The sequence below is a fragment of the Toxorhynchites rutilus genome, chromosome 2 (assembly GCF_029784135.1).
Source record: "Toxorhynchites rutilus septentrionalis strain SRP chromosome 2, ASM2978413v1, whole genome shotgun sequence".
Taxonomy (NCBI): Eukaryota; Metazoa; Arthropoda; class Insecta; order Diptera; family Culicidae; genus Toxorhynchites; species Toxorhynchites rutilus.
In genome coordinates, this window is record NC_073745.1 from 260,803,952 (window position 1) to 260,823,639 (window position 19,688).

General features: G+C 38.5%; 1 protein-coding gene across 4 annotated transcripts in view; it reads right to left on the reverse strand.

Annotated features, from left to right (window-relative positions):
- The window catches only part of LOC129764421 (uncharacterized), a 358,190-nt gene that overhangs the window by 292,647 nt on the left and 45,855 nt on the right, over positions 1–19,688 (reverse strand). For all 4 annotated transcript variants that reach the window (XM_055763484.1, XM_055763485.1, XM_055763483.1 and 1 more), the window contains exon 3: positions 13,044–14,746. In XM_055763484.1, the coding sequence (XP_055619459.1) occupies positions 13,044–14,746 (1,703 nt within the window). The remainder of the gene's footprint in view (positions 1–13,043; positions 14,747–19,688) is intronic.

Sequence of the window (19,688 nt, forward strand, 5' to 3'; positions counted from 1 at the left end):
TTTACTCCTTCGTAACGTTCACCTTAACTTGGAAATATAATTTTTGAAAAGGGTCATATTTGAAATATAAATCTATTTTTTTTCAAACTGTATATAATGGAGTTCAAAATTGTATATAATCGAATGCTATATATGCGTATATGATCGAGTCTAATATGTTACTTCAGGAATCCGGTTTCGTTATTGTGAATTTAGTTAGAAATCTGATAAAGAAAAGAAATTTTTGCTAAGTTTTGCGAGGAAAGAGTTCACGAACGTTTGTTCACAAAAGGTGTTGGGTCTTTTTATACTTTTGCTCTAGAATTGGACTGTCCTTGTACCCTAATTAGTGGGCGATCTTTTCCTTTCCGATTTCAGATTTTTCGGAAAGATTATTCCACTCGAAAAAATCGCGAAAATCGATCTTTTCTTTTCGATTTTTCCGAATTTTTGATCGTAGAAAAAAATATCACTGCCGGAGCTCTGCATGAATATCAGTTGTTAAATCTCTAATAATTTTTAGTTTATTTATTTAGTAGAATCATTCCATGACGGTTCATAGTGAAATCCCCGGAAAATAAATTTTTCTGGGCTCTCAATATTTTTTTCTGTGACCTTCATTTTGAGAATCGAACTGAAATGCCATTGATGTTTGAATAGAAATGTGAAATGTTTTTACATGTTTAAAGAAAAGACAACACTCATATAGAACAAGTAAATAAATTGGAAAAAATACATTCGATTTTTCAAAAATCAATACAGCAAAGATCGATTATTTTGTACCGATTTAATTAGTGAGTCGATCCCTGCGCCGTTCCGAAAATCGATCCATCGAGATCGATCTTTTTCTAAAGATAGCCCAATCTTTAAAAACAACTACAAAAACTGAAAAATTAATGATGTTTGTTTTCACATTTTTGCAAATGATTAGTATTATAAATTATAAGCTGTATAGATACCTGTAAATGATGTTAGAATGTAGCCTATAACTCAAAAAAAGTCAGGGCCTTCATTATTCAATTGTTGATAACATCAAATTTCAGTGAATTTACATTTAAAAATGAAGTGTTCGGAGTATGAATCATGGGTAGAAAATTGATTCAAATTCCGAACACTATTTGAATACTAATTTTAATGAAGATTGCTGCATAAAAGATCTCTTTTTCCATTCATTCATTTATACTTTTTCTACCATTAAACATGAAAACAGCAAAAAAAAGTTAAAACAACTACAAAAATTGAAAAATAAACGAAAAAAAATTTTAGCTTCACACAAAAATAATGGATTATATTTTCCCCAACCTAATATTTTAAATTATAGGCTGTATCGATACATGTGAATGTTGTTAAAATGTAGCTTATACCCCAAAAAATATCAGGGCGTCCATTTTTCAATAATTTATAACATTAATTTTAAGTGAATTTACATTTAAAAATGAAGTGTTCGGAATTTGAGCTAAAACGATACAATTACCGACAAGTCCTCCATGAATCGTAAGAAGGGCACTGCTACAAGGGAACAAATTTCGTAACAACGACCTTTTTCATGTTTTCTTTGAAGAATTGCTACTAATGTTTAACTCGAAGCATTTTTATGTGTAAGTTATTGCGATTAACATGTTCCAACAACTTTTTTCTATTTAGGAACATGTCAAGTCAACAGTCAAATGCGATAATTTACACACAAAAATGTTAAGAATAAAAATTATTTTTTAAGGCCTCTGCCATACATTCCAGAAACTATAAAAGATAGAAGGTTGACATCTTCGACAAAAGTTCATATTCTAACAGTTCGGCTGAAAAGTTTATTAGGTAACACAGTAAAACTATTTTGTTTTTTGCAAAAGTAATTTTAATTATTCAACATAATTGCCTTCGAGGGCGATACAGCGATTATAGCGATCTTGCAACTTTTCGATACCATTTTTATAGTACTCTTTCGGTTTTTCCAAAATAGGCCTGAGTTTCGGTAATCACTTCATCATCGGTCTTAAATTTCTTGCCAGCGAGCATTCTTTCAGGTCTGCGAACAGAAAATAGTCTCTGGGGGCCAGATCTGGGGAATACGGTAGATGCGGGTGCAATTCGAAGCCCAATTCATGCAATTTTGCCATCGTTTTCATTGATTTGTGATTTTTCCATTTTTTTCACAATAACACAAGTTGCTTCACTCTCAATGCTGTAACTCACGAACCTATCGACCGATTGTTGTCAAATTTTGACACGTATCCATTGAAAGATGGTGCTTTGTGATAGTCAAGTAGATTTTTGCAAGAGGTGCCATCTAGACGTCAGCCTTATGAACTTTTCAGCCGAACATTGCGACATTGTATATTCCACGAAGTTACAGATTTTATATACATCTGTAACTTCGTGGAATATACAATGTCGCTATCTTGACTTTAAACAAAATTAGGATTAGTTGTGTTTTTTTTAAAGAAAACATGAAAAAGTTGTTGTTATTAAAACTTTTTCTCTGTAAAAGTGCCCATCTTCCGAAGTATGGGTGACTTGTTGAAGTTTGTACGGTCTATTAATATAGTTCATTTTCATTTTTTTTTTGAGAATTTAAAAAAAGTACGTTTTTGAGAAAAATAATTTTTAAAAAAGTTTTTTTTTCAGTGTAACTTTTATAAAACAATTTTTTTGTCCTATTTTTATGAAAATTTAAACAATTTACTACATTCCTTCCTTTGACCAGAATTTTGTAGATAGTACAGGCCGGACTCAATTATATACTGACTTGATTATACATAATTCGATTATATACAATTCTAGACTCGATTATACACAGTCAAAAAAAATATTTTTGTTTTAAATATGATTGATTTCAAGTGAAAATGAAATATTTCAAAGTTAAAGTGAAAGTTCATTGGCTATTATGAGCACAGTGAAGAAAAATCGTGATTTGGAAGATTTTAGTTGAAGATTCACCACGAATTGTTTTAAAATATATTGCAGCGAAATTATAAAAGATAGAAGTTGAATTATAGAGCGTCAATTCGCTTGATATAAACATTCAAGTTCATTTTTTTTTGTATTAAATTATCTCATCTTTCAAATGGAAGCAACTTGTCTATCATATGCAGACCATTTCAATTGCAATGAATACATAAGTGATGAACCAAGAGAAGAATATGTTTTGACCTTATTGAAACTGTTATCCGTATTCATTTCGTTCTGTGAAAAACTACTTGCAGACAATTAATCATAGAGCATCTTCAAATTATTAGCTCACTTCCAGCTCAAACCGAAACCTGTCATTTGGTTCATCTTAAAATGAAACAAACGCCATAAACATACACATAACATCCAATCTCCAACCTTTTGGCGAACAGCACCAAGCACAGCTTTATTTTTTGCCACCAGAAGATGTTGGATAACCGGGCAACTAAATCTCAAAGTTTGAGGGCGGCAAACTCTTTGAAAATTGTTTCACTTTCACCCGTCACGGAGGTGCCTCGTGTCCGTTTGTGTGTGCCTGTGTGCAAACAGTTTGTGTGTGTGTGTGGTTCGGTTTGGCTTAGCGCGCATCTGAGGGACACGACCATCGAGTTGAACCTCGGCACGACCATCATGGACACGGATCAAAGCATTTTTTTGTTCCTTTCCAATTACAAATGACGAGCTGAAAGCGATCGAGAGACAGAAAAGTGAGAAACACAAACACAGTGCGGGGCGCGTGAACACTCATCGGATGAAATGGTTTGAATGGAGGAAAAAGTTACTAATGCCAGTCCATGACCGCTCTGGACAGAGACCCCTTCTTGTGTCCGGAACCCACGGGAGAGAAGCAAAAAAAAAAAAAAAAGCGGAATCTGATTTTGTGGACGGTTGAACTTTAAAGCCACGAATGGCAAAATGAATGGCTGTTCGTGAAATATCATCAGCGTCGTCGTTTGCGTGATTTCTGTGCCCATTTTTCGCTGTCGATTTGATTTGCAATATTTTAGCGCTGATCACTTGCAACCGGATATCAGAGGTGCAGAGGTCCGTTTGAAGCCCGCCCTCGCGGGGGTGCAGGTACTCGGCAACAGCGCGTCGGGAATGTTACGTGAGGATGGTTACGCAGCTGCAGCTTATGAGCAGAGGTAATCACAATTACTCGGCCAGATGAGCCTCGGCAGAGAGATGGTAAAATTGAAAGTTATTGAAGTCATGAAAGGCGAAAACGATGCTTCCGCCATGCAACAAACGTTGGCGTTTTGTTTTCCTTTTCGGCCCAAAAGGCATTTTATTTATTTAGGTGTTTTGTTGTGGGTAATTAACGAAAACATTTTTACCCTTTTTGGGAGAAACATTTCGCTGGCTCTAAAAGCCTGCTGTAGTTCACAATATATTAAAAGTGAAATATAAGCATAGGTGTGCCGACAGAAAAAGAATGTGATGTGAATTACATATATGCGTAATTAGTCATTTCTCAGGGAATAATAGAACTTTGGTCATCTAAGCATGAAAAGTTCATTTTACCACACTATTCTCGAATAGTTGTAGTTAACTGACGTTTCTTTAGTGAGTGGAATATTTTTCATCCGGGTCGAGTCTAATTCTCATAAATCTCTAAAAAAATTATACGTAAAATTTGGAATTTTTTTTTCCATTCCAAGTGACATGAAATGCATAAAACGTCGAAATTTGGTGTCATCTCGAAAAAAAATAGTTGGCCGAAAATCGACCTTCTGAGACTTAGTGGCAATGAAGGTATGGAAAAAAATTAATTAGCGAATTTAAAAAACCGACCATGTACATGTTGTTTATTAGCTCAAAAAAGTGACCTGTGCAAAATTTCAGCTCAATCAAGCATGATTTAGGGGTGCCTCAAAGTTTTGAATTTTGACTCACTCTGTCCCAAAAAGTCGATTTTCGGGCAAATTTTTTTTTTTCGAGATAACGCCAGATCTCGACGTTTTATACATTTAGAAATCATTTGGCATCGAAAACATTTTTTCATTTCTTATAATTTCATTTTCCCCTTGGAAGATGTTTGAGGATCAAAAAACTCAAACAAACTTTGAGCGTTTTTAGGCACCCCTAAATCATGTCCGATTAAACTGAAATTTTGCAAATTTTTTTGGGCCAATAAACAAAATTTACATGGTTGGTTCTTCAAATTCGATGATTATTTTTTTCCATACCTTCATTGCCACTCAGGCTAGGTCACAGAAGATCGATTTTCGACCAAAATGTTTTTTCGACATGACACTCGATGAACAGATGTACCGCGTCAGTTTTTCATATCGTTAGGTGGAAAGTTTTGTGTATGATTGAATGTCACATACACAATAAGTAGATAATGGACAAACAACAAAACGAACAAATATATGATCGCCTGTGGGCACAGGGTCTATCAGCTGTGAAAAAATTGTAAGGGGTTTTATCTAAGACACGACCGCATATTTTCGACGTAGAACTACGCAATTATATTATGCAATCCACTTGTTTACCACTTCGAATATTATTTTAGAATACATCGAAAATTTTGTAATAGATTATGTTTTTCGTTTCAAGTAAATTTGATGACCGTCCTTTTACGTTTGATATGATGCTTAGGACTAAGAAAATATGTGAACGGAAGAATTGTCTAACGATCATTGTATTTTACATTTTCCTCTGAAATTATTGCACATCTCATGTTTACGTAGTTCTCGAACCGCGAAAGTTCATTCCCCTCTAGTATCTGAAATGACGATCTTCGCTGGCTTCTCAGTTTAGAAGTACGTTTTAGGAAAATATATTCCGGTCTGTACAACGACAAGCGAGTACAAAAGTACTCAACACCAAACAATACCCCCGACTTGCATGTATTTGCAAAGTGGATTCCCCCAGGCGCATTAGTTTTGAAGTCCGTGTTAGGGAAACGCAGCTCAGTGGGAAAAAATACCCCCAACTTATATGTATAGCGAATTTCCACAGGTACTTCGATTTTGAAGTCTGTGTTGGGGAAACCGTAAATCGGGTCAATCAAAACTTGGCAGTTAGAGGGTCTAGATAACGCTTGACATTTTACAGTTATTCAATTGTTTATCTCATGAAAAATAACATTTTATCAATTGTGATAGACGCGTGGAAATATTTCCTATCAATTGATGCAAACATCTTTCCGATCTATTAAGAAATGTTCATGTTATAAGCATTCGAAATACGGGTAGAGTTAGCACACAAACCGGCAGAACAAATATTTGGGAAAAAGGAAATTCTTCCAGTTTTCAATTATCGAATCGTAATGTATAGCATATCAAACAAATATTAGAGAGTTTCCGATTCGATTGGTATGCAAGTCATGAGAATTCATTCACAGTGAAAATAGTTATTAATGTTAACTCTGTTTCATAAAAACGTGACCTGTTTTTTTGATTTGGCATCCTTCCTGAAAGACGTAGTTCTACGTCAAAAGACCGTCGCCATGGATGTGTAAAATGGAGCTTTCGATTCAGTGCAGTACGCATTGACAAAAACGAAACACGCTGCGACATATACCTGTTTGTGTATTGTTCTAGCGAAGATAAGAATAAGTGATGAATCAACCATCTTTAGCCTTTTTTTCTGGACTATTGGAACTTCCTACTAAAAAGTTAATTTTAAATTTTCGCCGCACCGCTGTATTTTAGTTTTATATGTTAAAGTGTTAAAAAAAAAGAGTACTATTTTTTTCTCAGTGTATATTTTTTTCAGGTTTAAACATCATTACTCTATAGCTCTTTCTAAGACTCTATTTCGGTACGATTCAAAGTTTTTGAGATAGAAATCATCAAATATTTTTTTTTACTAAAATCGATACGCCCTATTGAAAAGTTATTCTTCATTCCCAATTTCTGTGGAAAACTTATATTTTCTCCAACACAAACAGAATACAGGGTAACTTCGATATAACGTACATTTTACTTAAAAAATTGTACGTTGTATCGAATTGTACGTTATATCGAAGCATAATAAAGAACTCTGAAACGTAGTTTATATTCCTTTATTGTGTTGCTGTTTGAGTAAGGACTCAATTAGAAGACAAAGCCAACTTTTCTCATGATGTTTCCCTTCGTTCTGTTGATTGAAGTTTGATTCGTTTAGAATCCGGAATCACAAAACAGTTGTATTTCGGGATTGGTTAAAGTTACAACACAAGCTGTAGTATCAAAATAGAGATAATTTATTTTTGTTTCAGAAAAAAAAATATTTTTTTGGACTTTGATAATGTGTACGTTATATCGAGTGACGTTATATCGAGGGTACGTTATAACGAGGGTACTTTATATCGAAGTTTCCCTGTACAGACTTTCATTCGAATCAAAAATATTCATGTTTTGTCATTTGTCGATTCCATTTGGAATTGCTCCATTACAGAGATTATAATAAAAATCAGAGAATCGATCAACCATGATGAGCTGTCTGACAGCCGTAGTATACACTCTGTCCAAATTCTATAAGACCACCTTGATTCTATTTCGCTGCAACACAAACAGTGAGAACTTTAACAAGATACATTCATACATTGTTGAATGCTTAGAATAAAGTATATTTAATGTCAATTTCGTTCAAAAGAGTTGTTTGTTTTTTTTATTGTGCTTGAATATGATAATTTCAGCTGTCCAGTTTCTATAAGACCACTTCAAAATTCATAATTATGATAAATGAAAAATTCAAAACAATCGTATATTTTTTTTTTTTTTTTTTTTTTTTATAAATTCGTTTATTTTTACAGGCTCAGTTACATAAGTTTAAAGGAGCCGAAATCTTAAATATATTTTTAAAACTATATATATGAACAATTTTCTTAAATCTATGGTTAGTAATGTGGGAAACCGATTACTCGTGGTGGACTCGAGATTAAAAGGGTGACATTTTCTCAGGAAAAGGATGGGGTATAAGGAAATTATTACAATGTTGATAATCACACACACTCAATTCTTAAATCTATTCGTACATCAGTTGTGAATTTACATTTCATTCTTCTGTTTATAGCAAGCGGACCAATTACTCACAAAGGAAGAAATGGAGGGTATAAGGATATAAGGATAATCACACACGAACATCGATAGATTTAAGGAAAACATATATTTGGGACATGTAATCAAGGTCTAACCGAGCCAACACATCTCTCACCGGCACATTGGGCTGCCTTCCTCTAGCCCGAAGGGAGTTCTCTAAATTCGATCTGGCAACAAGATACACCTCACACGACCAAACAACGTGTTCGATGTCGTGATAACCTCGGCCACAAACGCAGATATTGCTGCCGGCCAGATTGAAACGAAAGAGTAGCGCGTCTAACGAACAGTGATTGGACATGAGTCGGGAGAAGGTGCGAATAAAGTCCCGACTCAAGTCCAGACTTTTGAACCATGGTTTGAGGCTAACCTTAGGGATAATCGAGTGAAGCCACCGGCCCAATTCATCTTCGTTCCATTTGCGTTGCCAGTTAGCGATGGTATTTTTACGGACTAAAGAGTAAAATTCATTGAAGGCGATTTTACGCTGATAAATATCGCCTTCAATCGCACCTACCTTTGCTAATGAGTCAGCCCTCTCATTACCCGGAATTGAGCAATGAGAAGGGACCCACACAAAGGTAATGACATAACAGCGTCTGGATAAAGCACTCAAAATTTTTCGTATTCTCTCAAGAAAGTACGGCGAGTGCTTTTCCGGCCTCACTGAACGGATAGCTTCGACAGAGCTAAGACTATCCGTTACAATGTAATAGTTTTCAACAGGTCGTGAGGCGACGCTGTCCAGCGCCCAATGAATTGCTGCCAATTCAGCAATATACACTGAGCAAGGAAACTGAAGACTGTGTGAGGTGCTAAAAAATTCGTTGAACACTCCAAACCCTGTGGACTCATTTATAGTGGACCCATCAGTAAAGTACATATTATCACAATTGATACCCTTATATTTTTCATCGAAGATCGTTGGAGCGATCCTCGATCGTTGGTAATCTGAATATCCATGGATATCTTGCTTCATGGACAGATCAAAATGCACAGAGGAATTGATGTAGTCAGGGAAACAAACACGGTTGGGAATATACGAAGAAGAATCAACCTGCATGGAGATGAATTCATGATATGAACTCATGAATCCGGAGTGAAAATTTAGCTCGATTAGCCGCTCAAAATTTCCGATCACCAATAGGTTCATGACCTTACACCGGATGAAGAACCGAAGAGATAATAAATTGAAGCGATCTTTTAGTGGGAGTAGGCCTGCCAAAACCTCGAGACTCATGGTATGCGTTGAGGGCATACATCCCAACGCAATACGGAGACAAAGATACTGAATTCGCTCGAGTTTAATTAAGTGTGTTTTGGCAGCTGATTGAAAACAGAAACTGCCATACTCCATCACTGAGAGAATAGTTGTTCTATACAACATTCTAAGATCTTCGGGATGGGCTCCCCACCAGGTGCCGGTAATTGTACGGAGAAAATTTATTCTTTGTTGGCATTTTTTACTCAGATACCTAATATGGGCCCCCCAAGTACATTTGGAGTCGAACCAGACCCCAAGATACTTGAATGACATAGCATGAGTGATCGGTTTACCCAAAAGTTGAAGCTTTGGTTTTGCTGGTCTATGCTTCCTAGAAAAAACCACCATCTCTGTTTTCTCCGTGGAGAATTCGATCCCTAGCCCAATGGCCCAGGTTGAAAAATTGTTCAAAGTATCTTGTAAGGGTTCTTGTAGGTCGGATTCTGTTGATCCTACGACAGAGACCACTCCATCATCTGCAAGTTGTCTTAGGCTGCAATTTTGTGTAAGGCAATTGTCGATGTCGCTTACATAGAAGTTGTACAAAAGGGGGAAAACAATCGGATGATTTACATGTCAATAATTGGCAACCTTGCCATTTCGATTAATAACCTTGAAAATTGGTGTTGGAATACTATTTACCAAATTCTACTGAACGGACGGAACGATATTTTTCCATTTTTCCGAAATTGCGACTTTGAGCTCTTCAATCGTGGTGTACAGTTTTCCCTCATTGTAGATTCTGCGTACAAGGATCGCCCCTAAGATTTTCAACAGGATTCAAGTCTGGAGAGCGAGCTGGTTCTTAATCCATTGCTTAGTTCACTTGCTAGTATTAATACTAGCTTTGTTTTGCTGGAATGTGAATTTTTTGTGACGACATCCACGCAAAAACGGTAGGAGAGAGGATTCCAGAACATGTGTGTAATCCTTGAATGATGTGAAAGCTATCTTGAGCTTTCCGGTTGCACAGAATCCCGTGTGCTATCAATAAAACAACAATGGAAGCCTTATATCAACTGTCGCCGCTGTTCAGTCCAACCTAACAATGGAACAAAAGAAATACTCTTAGGCTGAAAAGACTGTTGTATGATTTGCCATATGTGTCGATACGATAAACATGCACAAGATTGAATCCGGATCTGTTACAGCAAAAATTCTAATAAACCAAAACAAAATAAACAGATTGGACAAAAAAAAATCTATCCGAAAAAAAATTATTTTTTTTCATGATTTAGCATATGTTCTAATGGTTTTCTCAAATTGAATATTTTTTCTTCTTTGAAATAACACATTGCTTTCTGATAAGATTTTGAAGCTTCATTAAACTTCATTAATGAAAGTCTATCACATTATATGCTCGAATATTCTACAGGATCCATACCGATTCTTGTCGCACTAGTAACTTTCAACTGTATCGCTTGTAATAATTCATTGCATCAGCCCCTGAGCGACTTAGGGGTAGTGGGGGTAAATTGGTCATGGGGGACAAAGTGGTCACCTGCTTGTTTGGTAGTATAACTATTGACTATAGATGCCGTATTGATAGTCATCTTATGTTTGAAGAATTTAATGACTTTTGAGTCACCCTGTACTTCAATAGAGCTGTCGCATGTCAAAATATAAATAAAAACAGAAATTGCTCTCTCGATAGCAATCAGGCCGTAGTTCTGTGCGCACGGTATCTAAGGAATTTCTTGTGAAATTCAGTTTATTCAATCTGATGTATTGGACAAATCATCATTTTAGAATACTGTTCACATATTCTAGGAGAGGTGAACACATATTTTCTTTAATCTCAGCGATTAATTAGCATAGAAATTACTTTGATGTTTGGGGGCAATGTTGTCATAGGTAAATAACGGCTTACAATGTTCTGTTCACTAAAGCTGATATACCGTATCAATTTCTGCCCTTGAAAAGGATCCTTTTGTGGCTTGGACCCTGGATAAATATGCCACTCAAACAAAACCAAGCCTCATTATGCGGAACGTTATGTGTTTCTTACTACGTTTTTGGATGCATGAGAAAATTTAAATTGAGACTCTAGGTGAATAGGCCAAGCTTATCTCATACATGTACCTACCTATCAAATATGATCTGAACAAATTTGGACGAAAAAAAGGCTTAAATCTATCCCATTTAGCTTGTTATGTGCTAGTGACCACTTTGCCCCCACTAGGTGACCACTTTACCCCCAAACAAAAAAAAAGTTCGATTTTTCACCTTTTTTTCTGATGATGAAAAGTGTACTATTTTGAATTTTTATAGTAAAGGCCGTTTGCTATCTTGAACAACAATGAGTTGAACTACAGGGTGGGCCATTTAAAGTGGAAGGATTTGTTTTTGCAATAGCAAAGTAAAGAAGTGAAATTTGAAACATTTTTTTTTTTTGAAATTCATTTATTTTGGTCCAAGGAGATTTGTTCTAACTACATTTTGATTATGATATCTCGTAAATGACCGCCTCTGGCCTTGACCGCAAAATGTGCCCTTTTTTCGGCATTTTCCATCACTTTCCCTAATGTTTCGGCCGATATGGCAGCAATTTCTTGTCGGATATTGTCTTTCAGCGCAGCCAGGGTCCTTGGTTTACCAGTGTATACCTTGGATTTTAAATATCCCCATAAAAAAAGTCAGGAGGCGTCAAATCAGGTGATCTCGGTGGCCAGTCATAATCGCCGTTTATCGATATTAATCTTCCGGGGAACATTTCGCGCAATAATTTGGTCGTGGCAGCCGCTGTATGGCATGTAGCGCCGTCCTGTTGGAACCAGTAATTGTCCAATTCATTTTCACGAACAAATGGCAATAAAAAATCGGTTATCATTGTCCGATAACGCTGCCCATTCACGGTTACCGTTGCTCCATTTTCGTTTTCAAAGAAGTACGGGCCGATGACTTTATCGGCATAAATGCCACACCACACAGTAACTTTTTGGTCGTAAAGAGGTTGCGTTTCGATGAATTGAGGGTTTTCAGTAGCATAAAACCGACAATTTTGTTTATTCACTCCTCCATTCAAGTTGAAATGCGCCTCATCAGACATTATGATTTTTTGCCAAAAGCCACAATTGAGAAGTTATTTTGAATGTACAGCTGAACAATTTCAGCGCGTTGTTTAGGTGTGTATTGTTCCATGGTTAAAATTGTACTGAAATGACGCTTCCAACGCGGTATGACATTTGTTAATCTGACATCTCTGTCAAAAGTTATGGGGTTGCCAGATGCTTCCACTTTAAATGGCCCACCCTGTATAATATTCTTCGAGAAACGGGGAATGAAGCGGTATGTGGACGCTGGAAATGGGCACATTCCTTAGGGTGACCACTATGCCCCCACTTCCCTTACGTATTCCAGTAAATTTTCTGTTTTTCAACTCATGGATTCATCGAAGACCAATTCTTTAACGATAATTTAGTTTCTTTAAATATATTGAACCAAAAAACCACAGATCCGCTTTTCAGTTTTGACCTTATGAATCGACCTAGAGAGAGAGTTTCATATGACAGTCACCGAGTTTCCACTTATATACTCAGATATATTGCGTTGATTCGGCACCTTAATTTATTTGGTAATTAGGCTATAAAAATGTATCTACATCATAAAACTCCGAATTTGACCATTTTGAACTTAATATAAAATGTTTAGCCAATTTGGTGTGACATTTGCCAATTAACTGATTCTATAAATGTAGCTTTATTGCCCCTAATTCGATACCTTCAAACGTTTCACCGATCACTCGCAACAAAATTCGTTCGGGTGAAAGATATCTATCCACACTAAACCGCGGTTAATATATAATTCGCGTTGCCACCTACCTTCTAATGATCGGAATCGGGAACGAGTAGCGGCAGTCATCGGCCGCCCCCCGGTGATGCACTGGAACGGCCGGAATCATTGGTGCCGGCAGCACGGTGGCCCCCATTGGCAGAGTTGTGTACGGTGGGGGCAGATGGCTGTGTAGAATGTCCGGGATGATCTCGATCGGAGGCGGCCGAATCATGGCCGACGGTAGCGGTGGCGGCGGCGGCGGTGGTTGATCCATCGGGTGGACATGTTGCATCCTGTTGCGAGCCTGGCGACGCTCACGACGTTCACGGCGCCGATGCTCTCGGGTACTGAATTCTGATCCGGGCGGCGAAAGGAGGAGCGAGGGATGTGGGGGAAGAGGAGGAGGTACACCACCACCCGGGATAATCGTGGGATGAGGATATGGTAGGGTAGCGGTTCCGCTTGGGATCAGCGGTTCCTCGGTTTGGGCCTCAGTGGATGTGTAGGTACGACCGTCAGTCGGCTCGATCCGGTCAATATCCGTGAGAGGGTACGCAATAGTTTGCTGTTTATCACTATTCTTCAAGCTACGATTATGCTCAACTAGATTAGTATCGTTGGAAACACTTTTCACTACTGTATTAGAAACATGAACCATTTGCTCTGCATTTGCACTGATATTTACATGATTTTGATTTACGATCGTTGCACTGTTAGCATCACTGGGCGCGTTCTCACTTGCGCTGAATACTGCACCTTCCTGATCACCAGAATTATTATCCGCACTTTTTGGCGTCTCGCGATAGCAATTTACAATGCTAACTCCGGAGGACGCATTATTCACCACATCATTCTGCACTTGATTATTAGTATCGACACGATTCACTTGAATGGTCAGGGTTGGTCTCGTCGATCCACCGCCATCACCGTGTGAAATTGCACTTTCCGCATTCGCCGTCCCTTCGGCGGACGGAATGTAAACACTGGTCCGGCTGCCCTTTGGGGCCGCAGGTACGTTCAGTCGCATTATATCCACAAACCGATCCCGAACGGTGCGACCAAAACCTCGTAAACTATCCAGAGCTTTGAAGGAACCACTGCCCGAGTAATTGACGACACCAGAATCGATCAATCGATCGTTCGCAGCGAACAGACGTCGTTCCGACGCGAAAAGATCACTCCCGTTCGCGTATGCTTCTCCGTTCACTATCCTCACACTACTAAACGCGAGGTGATCCGAACCATTCGTTGCAGCGCCAGTTGCCCTTCCTTCGCTGCGTTCACCACCCTCACAGCCAGTCACTTCCATGTGGTGGTTGCCGTTAAACGGACCCATGTTTTGCTCATTCCACTTTGGGCGTTCATTCGCACGGTGTTCATCCAACTCCAGCAGAGTTGTAGTGGTGGAACATGAACGAGTTGCATTATCTATGCTATGCTGCTGCGGCTGCGGCTGCGGCCTTTGTTGTTGATGTTTCGGGAAATGTAGGTCTCCGACGTTGCCGCTGTTTGTGGTGCTGCTGCTGCGCATGACCGGCTTAAGTATTGCGGAAATTTTGCATATGCTGTTATTATTGTCATAGCTGTGGTTGTTGTTGTTGTTGTTGCCATTCGGTTTGCCGAAACCTGATGCTTCGGACAACGAAGAGCACAAAGACGGACTGGAAGATTGCCGAAGAGGCTGAGGCCGGTGACTCAGGTAGGCACCACTACAACCGCCACCAACGGCAAACTGTGGGTTGGAATAAACCTGCGAAATAAACAAATGCGATATGGAATAAGTTCTTCTACATAGCGATCGGATTGTGGAAGTTCACATTCAATAGATCTTGCTTCTTGGCCGAAGACATGATTTATTGCGTTGCGTTGCGGAAAAGGGGAGCTTTCGCGTTTTGTTTGTGTTATGCGGTATGTGGGACTACGCGAGTGCTCTCAATGCCTAAACTTGATGCCGCGAGGAACCGAGATTGGAATCTCTTTCATCCTCGTTCCTTTCTTGCACGGGCGGCAGACATCATGTTGGGCTGCGATGTGCATGACTCGTCAAGCGAGTTGTTTTTGTTCTCGTCGATGGTTTTCTTTTGCCAGAGCGTAGTGTGAGTTGTCTTCATTTCGCAACATTCTTGACTCATTTTCTTCCTCTCCTTTTTGGAGTTTCTTTCGCGTTCGGCATCTCACGCCGATTACGTTTGGAAACTGATTCAGCTCAAAATATACACCTCGTATGGCGTAGAACAATCGAAATCAATCCGAAACCCTTAGAAAAATCCTCGGTCGAAAACTACTAAATACATTTGGTAATGCAAAATTAGTAGAATGTACAAATTTTTTTGTACATATTGTCAACAAACCCGCATCCCTACCAGAGATTAGTATATTTTACTCGATAACATTAGTAAGCTTGTATATTGTCATATCTGAAAATTGGTGAGAAAAGCGCGTATTAACCATTTTCATTGTTCCCATAAGGCAATACGGAGGTATAATAAGGGTATAATTCTGATACGTGCATTTTCGGCGAGAAAATGTAGACGATATTGGGCTTACGAATCATGGTTCTGCTTGACATATGTGTTTCGAAAATGTCGAAACGGTCGAAAATGACTATAGATTGGTAGTATTTACCAAAAAATTCGTTATATTTACTAATTATTTCTCTCAGTGAAGAGACGTTTTTTTGACGTAGAACTACGTCTTTCATTAAGGTTGCCAAATCAGAAAACAGGTCACGTTTTTTATGAAATAAAATTAACGTTAATAACTATTTTTTCCGCGAACGGTCTTTGGCGATTTACATATCAAACGAATCGGAAATTCCCTAAGATTTGTTTGATATGCTATACATTACAATCCCATGGTGTGTGGTTGAAATTCATGAAAACTTTAAGCGTTCCCATTTTCCCATACGTTCGTTCTGTCCATTTGTGTGCTTTCCCGAACACAGCTGTCAATAACGGGCTCTTATCAACGAGCAACGAAGGGGAAATCGTAAGATTCAATGTTTCCGTGAACAAAGGAAAAGAAGAAGAACGATGGAGAATATTTGCCTACAGTATAAACAGTGGATCTTGCTGAGGCAAACTTCATTCTTTGTGAAGACACCGACTGGACAACACCGTTGCTGGGCGAGCTGGACGGCGATTGATCGAATGGTTTTCTCAAGGCGGATGGGTTGGAGGAGTAATACGAGGAAAAAGTAAAGTTTTCCAAGCGCCTTTTTGAAAGTTAGAGACTAATGAACTGAAGAATTTTAAAGTCCCACATGTCTTATTTTCGGATTGAACTGTGGACGTGACCAAATTACTGACTCGCTGACGTCTCTAGCATTGCAATCATTGCATCAAACTGACGCCACTCCCCTAAGGTTCTGAGCTACACAATTGTGTGGGGAATTCTCAAGCTAGGCTATCGTCAGCTCTCCAAGAAATGTTCTGGAATTTTGTCTGTGATTTGGTTTCGTATGACGGTATCAAAACTCTCTCCACAAAGGATGGCAGCTACGCTGATCTAGACCGGCAATATTAACAAATAGGGCTTCTGTTGAGAAGAGCGCAAAACGGAGATAAGTGTGTGTATATTTAATTGCTTCAAGCCGTCGATATATGGATATTTGTGTGCGTACGTGCGTGCGTTTTAACATATTGCGCTGTTGCGGGTGAACATGTCGATCTGAACGTGGTGACAAGGAAGGAAGATAGCAGGAGGGAAATATTTGCGCTAGGGTATTTTTACGCTAGGGTATTAGTAATGAATCTCTGCTGAGGCAAATATTCTGCCTTTTTCGAAGCAATTGACATGGTTTGTTTTCCGTCATCATAAAGGCTTCATTGGTGCCTTTGACATTTCATCAATGCATTGAACTGGCGCTATGGTGAAGCAGGTGTTAAGGTTGTGCACCAAAAAATTATTTGAGGAATACCAAGTTATTCTATAAGTTATAATAACAAGCGACTTGAATTAAGCTACAGCGTAGTTCTACGTCAACAATGCGGTCGTGTCTTGGACACAACCTCCTATAATGTTTTTATCATAAAAACGTAATTCGATAACTTTGGTTGTATATGAAATCTGAACATTAACTCGTTGAGCCCCGTGTCGGTCCCTAGGGACTGGCTTTGAGTTAGAAAAACGTTGATCACTGGAACTGACAGTTACAAAATAAGGAGATATAAAAAAATGGTTAGCTTTCGGATGTTTTACGATATTGTAACTACTTTCTAGTCGAATTTCTGACTATTTTCTTTTTATACACTGCCGTTCTACGCATAGCTGTCCCATGTTTCAAAATCAGCAACTGAGAAAAACGCATTCAAAGTTTCCTAGCATATTTGTCTTCCGGAAGCTTTGAGCATTTCGGTTTAGCAATACCCTGGGTTTTATATAAGCAGAGAACTATTGTTTAATGAAATGTGAAAAGATACCCTCATTTGAATCAATCAATCATGGTTACAGGCTTCAAAATTCATGGTGGAACAATTATGCCTAGAATATCAACATGGGACAATTGAACTTGAGGTTTTTTTTTGCAATAGTGGGAACAAACCATTTTTTTTGTGTGTTTACGAAAGGTTATGCATGAAAACATCGTTTTATGAAGAAGGGAGTGAACTGCATGTTTTGCAGAATATATATCTCCTTCTTCTTCTTCTTTTTGGCTTTAAGAGGGTTTAAACTTTTCAGTTCATTCGCCTCTAGGGTATATATCTACTTGTTATTAGGCATTCGCCAACAAGATGTACACGTGTTCTGTTTAACTTTTTGACGTAGAACTACGTCTTTCAGGAAGGGTGCCAAATCAGAAAACAGATCACGTTTTTATGAAATAAAGTTAACGTTAATAACTATTTTCACTGTGAACGAATTCTTATGATTTGCATACCAATCGAATCGGAAATTCTCTAAAATTTGTTTGATATGCTATACATTACAATTCGCTTATCTCTAAATGGTTTAAATTTATGAAAACTGGAAGAACTTCCATTTTTCCCATACATTTGTTCTGCCGATTTGTATGCTAACTCTACCCGTATTTCGAATGCTTATAACTCGAATATTTCTCAACAGATCGGAAAGATGTTTGCATCAATTGATAGGAATTATTTCTACGCGTCTATCACAATTAATAAAATATTATTTTTCATGAGATGAACAATTGAATAACTGTAAAATGACAAGCGTAATTTAAAAGCCCTAACTTCCAAGTTTTAATTGGCCCAATTTACGGTTTCCCCAACACAGACTTCAGATTCGATGTACCTGTGGAAATCCGCTCTACAAATATACACGCAAGTCGGGGGTATTTTTGTTCCCACCGAGCTGTGTTTCCCTAACACGGACTTCAAAATTAATGTGCCTGGGGAAATCCGCTTTGCAAATACATGCAAGTCGGGGTATTTTTTGTGTTGAGTACTTTTGTACTCGTACAGACGGGAATATGTTTCCCTAAAACGTACTTTTAAACTGAGAAGCCTGGGAAAATCGTCATTTCGTATACTAGAGGTGAATGAACATTCGCGTTTCGAGAACTACGTAAACATGAGATGTGCAATAATTTCAGAGAGAAATGTAAAACACAATGATCGTTTGACAATTCTTCCGTTTACATATTTTGGTAGTCCTAGGCATCATATCAAACGTTAAAAAAACGTTCATCAAATTTATTTGTAACGAAGAACATAATCTATTACAAAAAAAATCGATGCATTCTAAAATAATAATCGAAGTGATAAACAAGTGGATTGCATAATATAATTGCGTAGTTCTACGTCGAAAATATGCGGTCGTGTCCTAGATAAAGGGTGTGTCACATCAAATTGCATCACGGAAAAAACGCTGTAGAAATTTAATTTTTAGGAATTATATCTTCAGCTTTCGCTTATAATCAGATAAGAGTGTATAGATCACGTTGGCCATGCTTCACTGCCAATTTTTCGTAAATTTGGAAAAATGTCGTCGAACGAAAAAGAGCGTCGTGAATTAATCCTGTGCACTCAATTCGAGAATCCGGAGTTGTCACATCGGGACATCGGTAAGATGCTGGGAATCGTCCAATCCACGGTCAGCAGAGTACTAAAACGATACTTCGAGAACCTAACCATCGACCGGAAGGTGAAGAACGGCAAAAATGGATGCTCCGTCAGTGAAAAAGATCACAAGCGCGTAGTTAAGCAGTTTAGACGTGATCCGAGAAGTTCGGTCCGGGATGTCGCCAATAAGCTGAATTTGTCAAGTTGATTCGTCCAGCGGATCAAGCAGCGGGAGGACCTGCGTACATACAAGGTTCAGAAGGCTCCTAACCGCGACGAAAGGCAAAACATGGTGGGGAAGACGTGAGCCCGGAAGCTGTACACCGAAATGCTGACGAAGCCGCATTGCCTGGTAATGGACGACGAAACCTACGTCAAAGCGGACTTTCGTCAGCTGCCGGGCCTGTTGTTCTTCTCCGCAGAGGACAAATTCAGCGTTCCGGAGGAGATTCGCAAGCAGAAACTATCCAAGTTTGCCAAAAAGTACATGGTGTGGCAAGCGATCTGCTCTTGCGGAAAGCGGAGCGCCCCCTTCGTGATGACCGGCATGGTAAACGGGCAGGTTTACCTTAAGGAGTGCCTACAGAAGCGCTTACTACCACTATTGAAGCAGCACGAGGGCCCGACCATCTTCTGGCCGGATCTCGCTTCGTGCCACTATTCAAA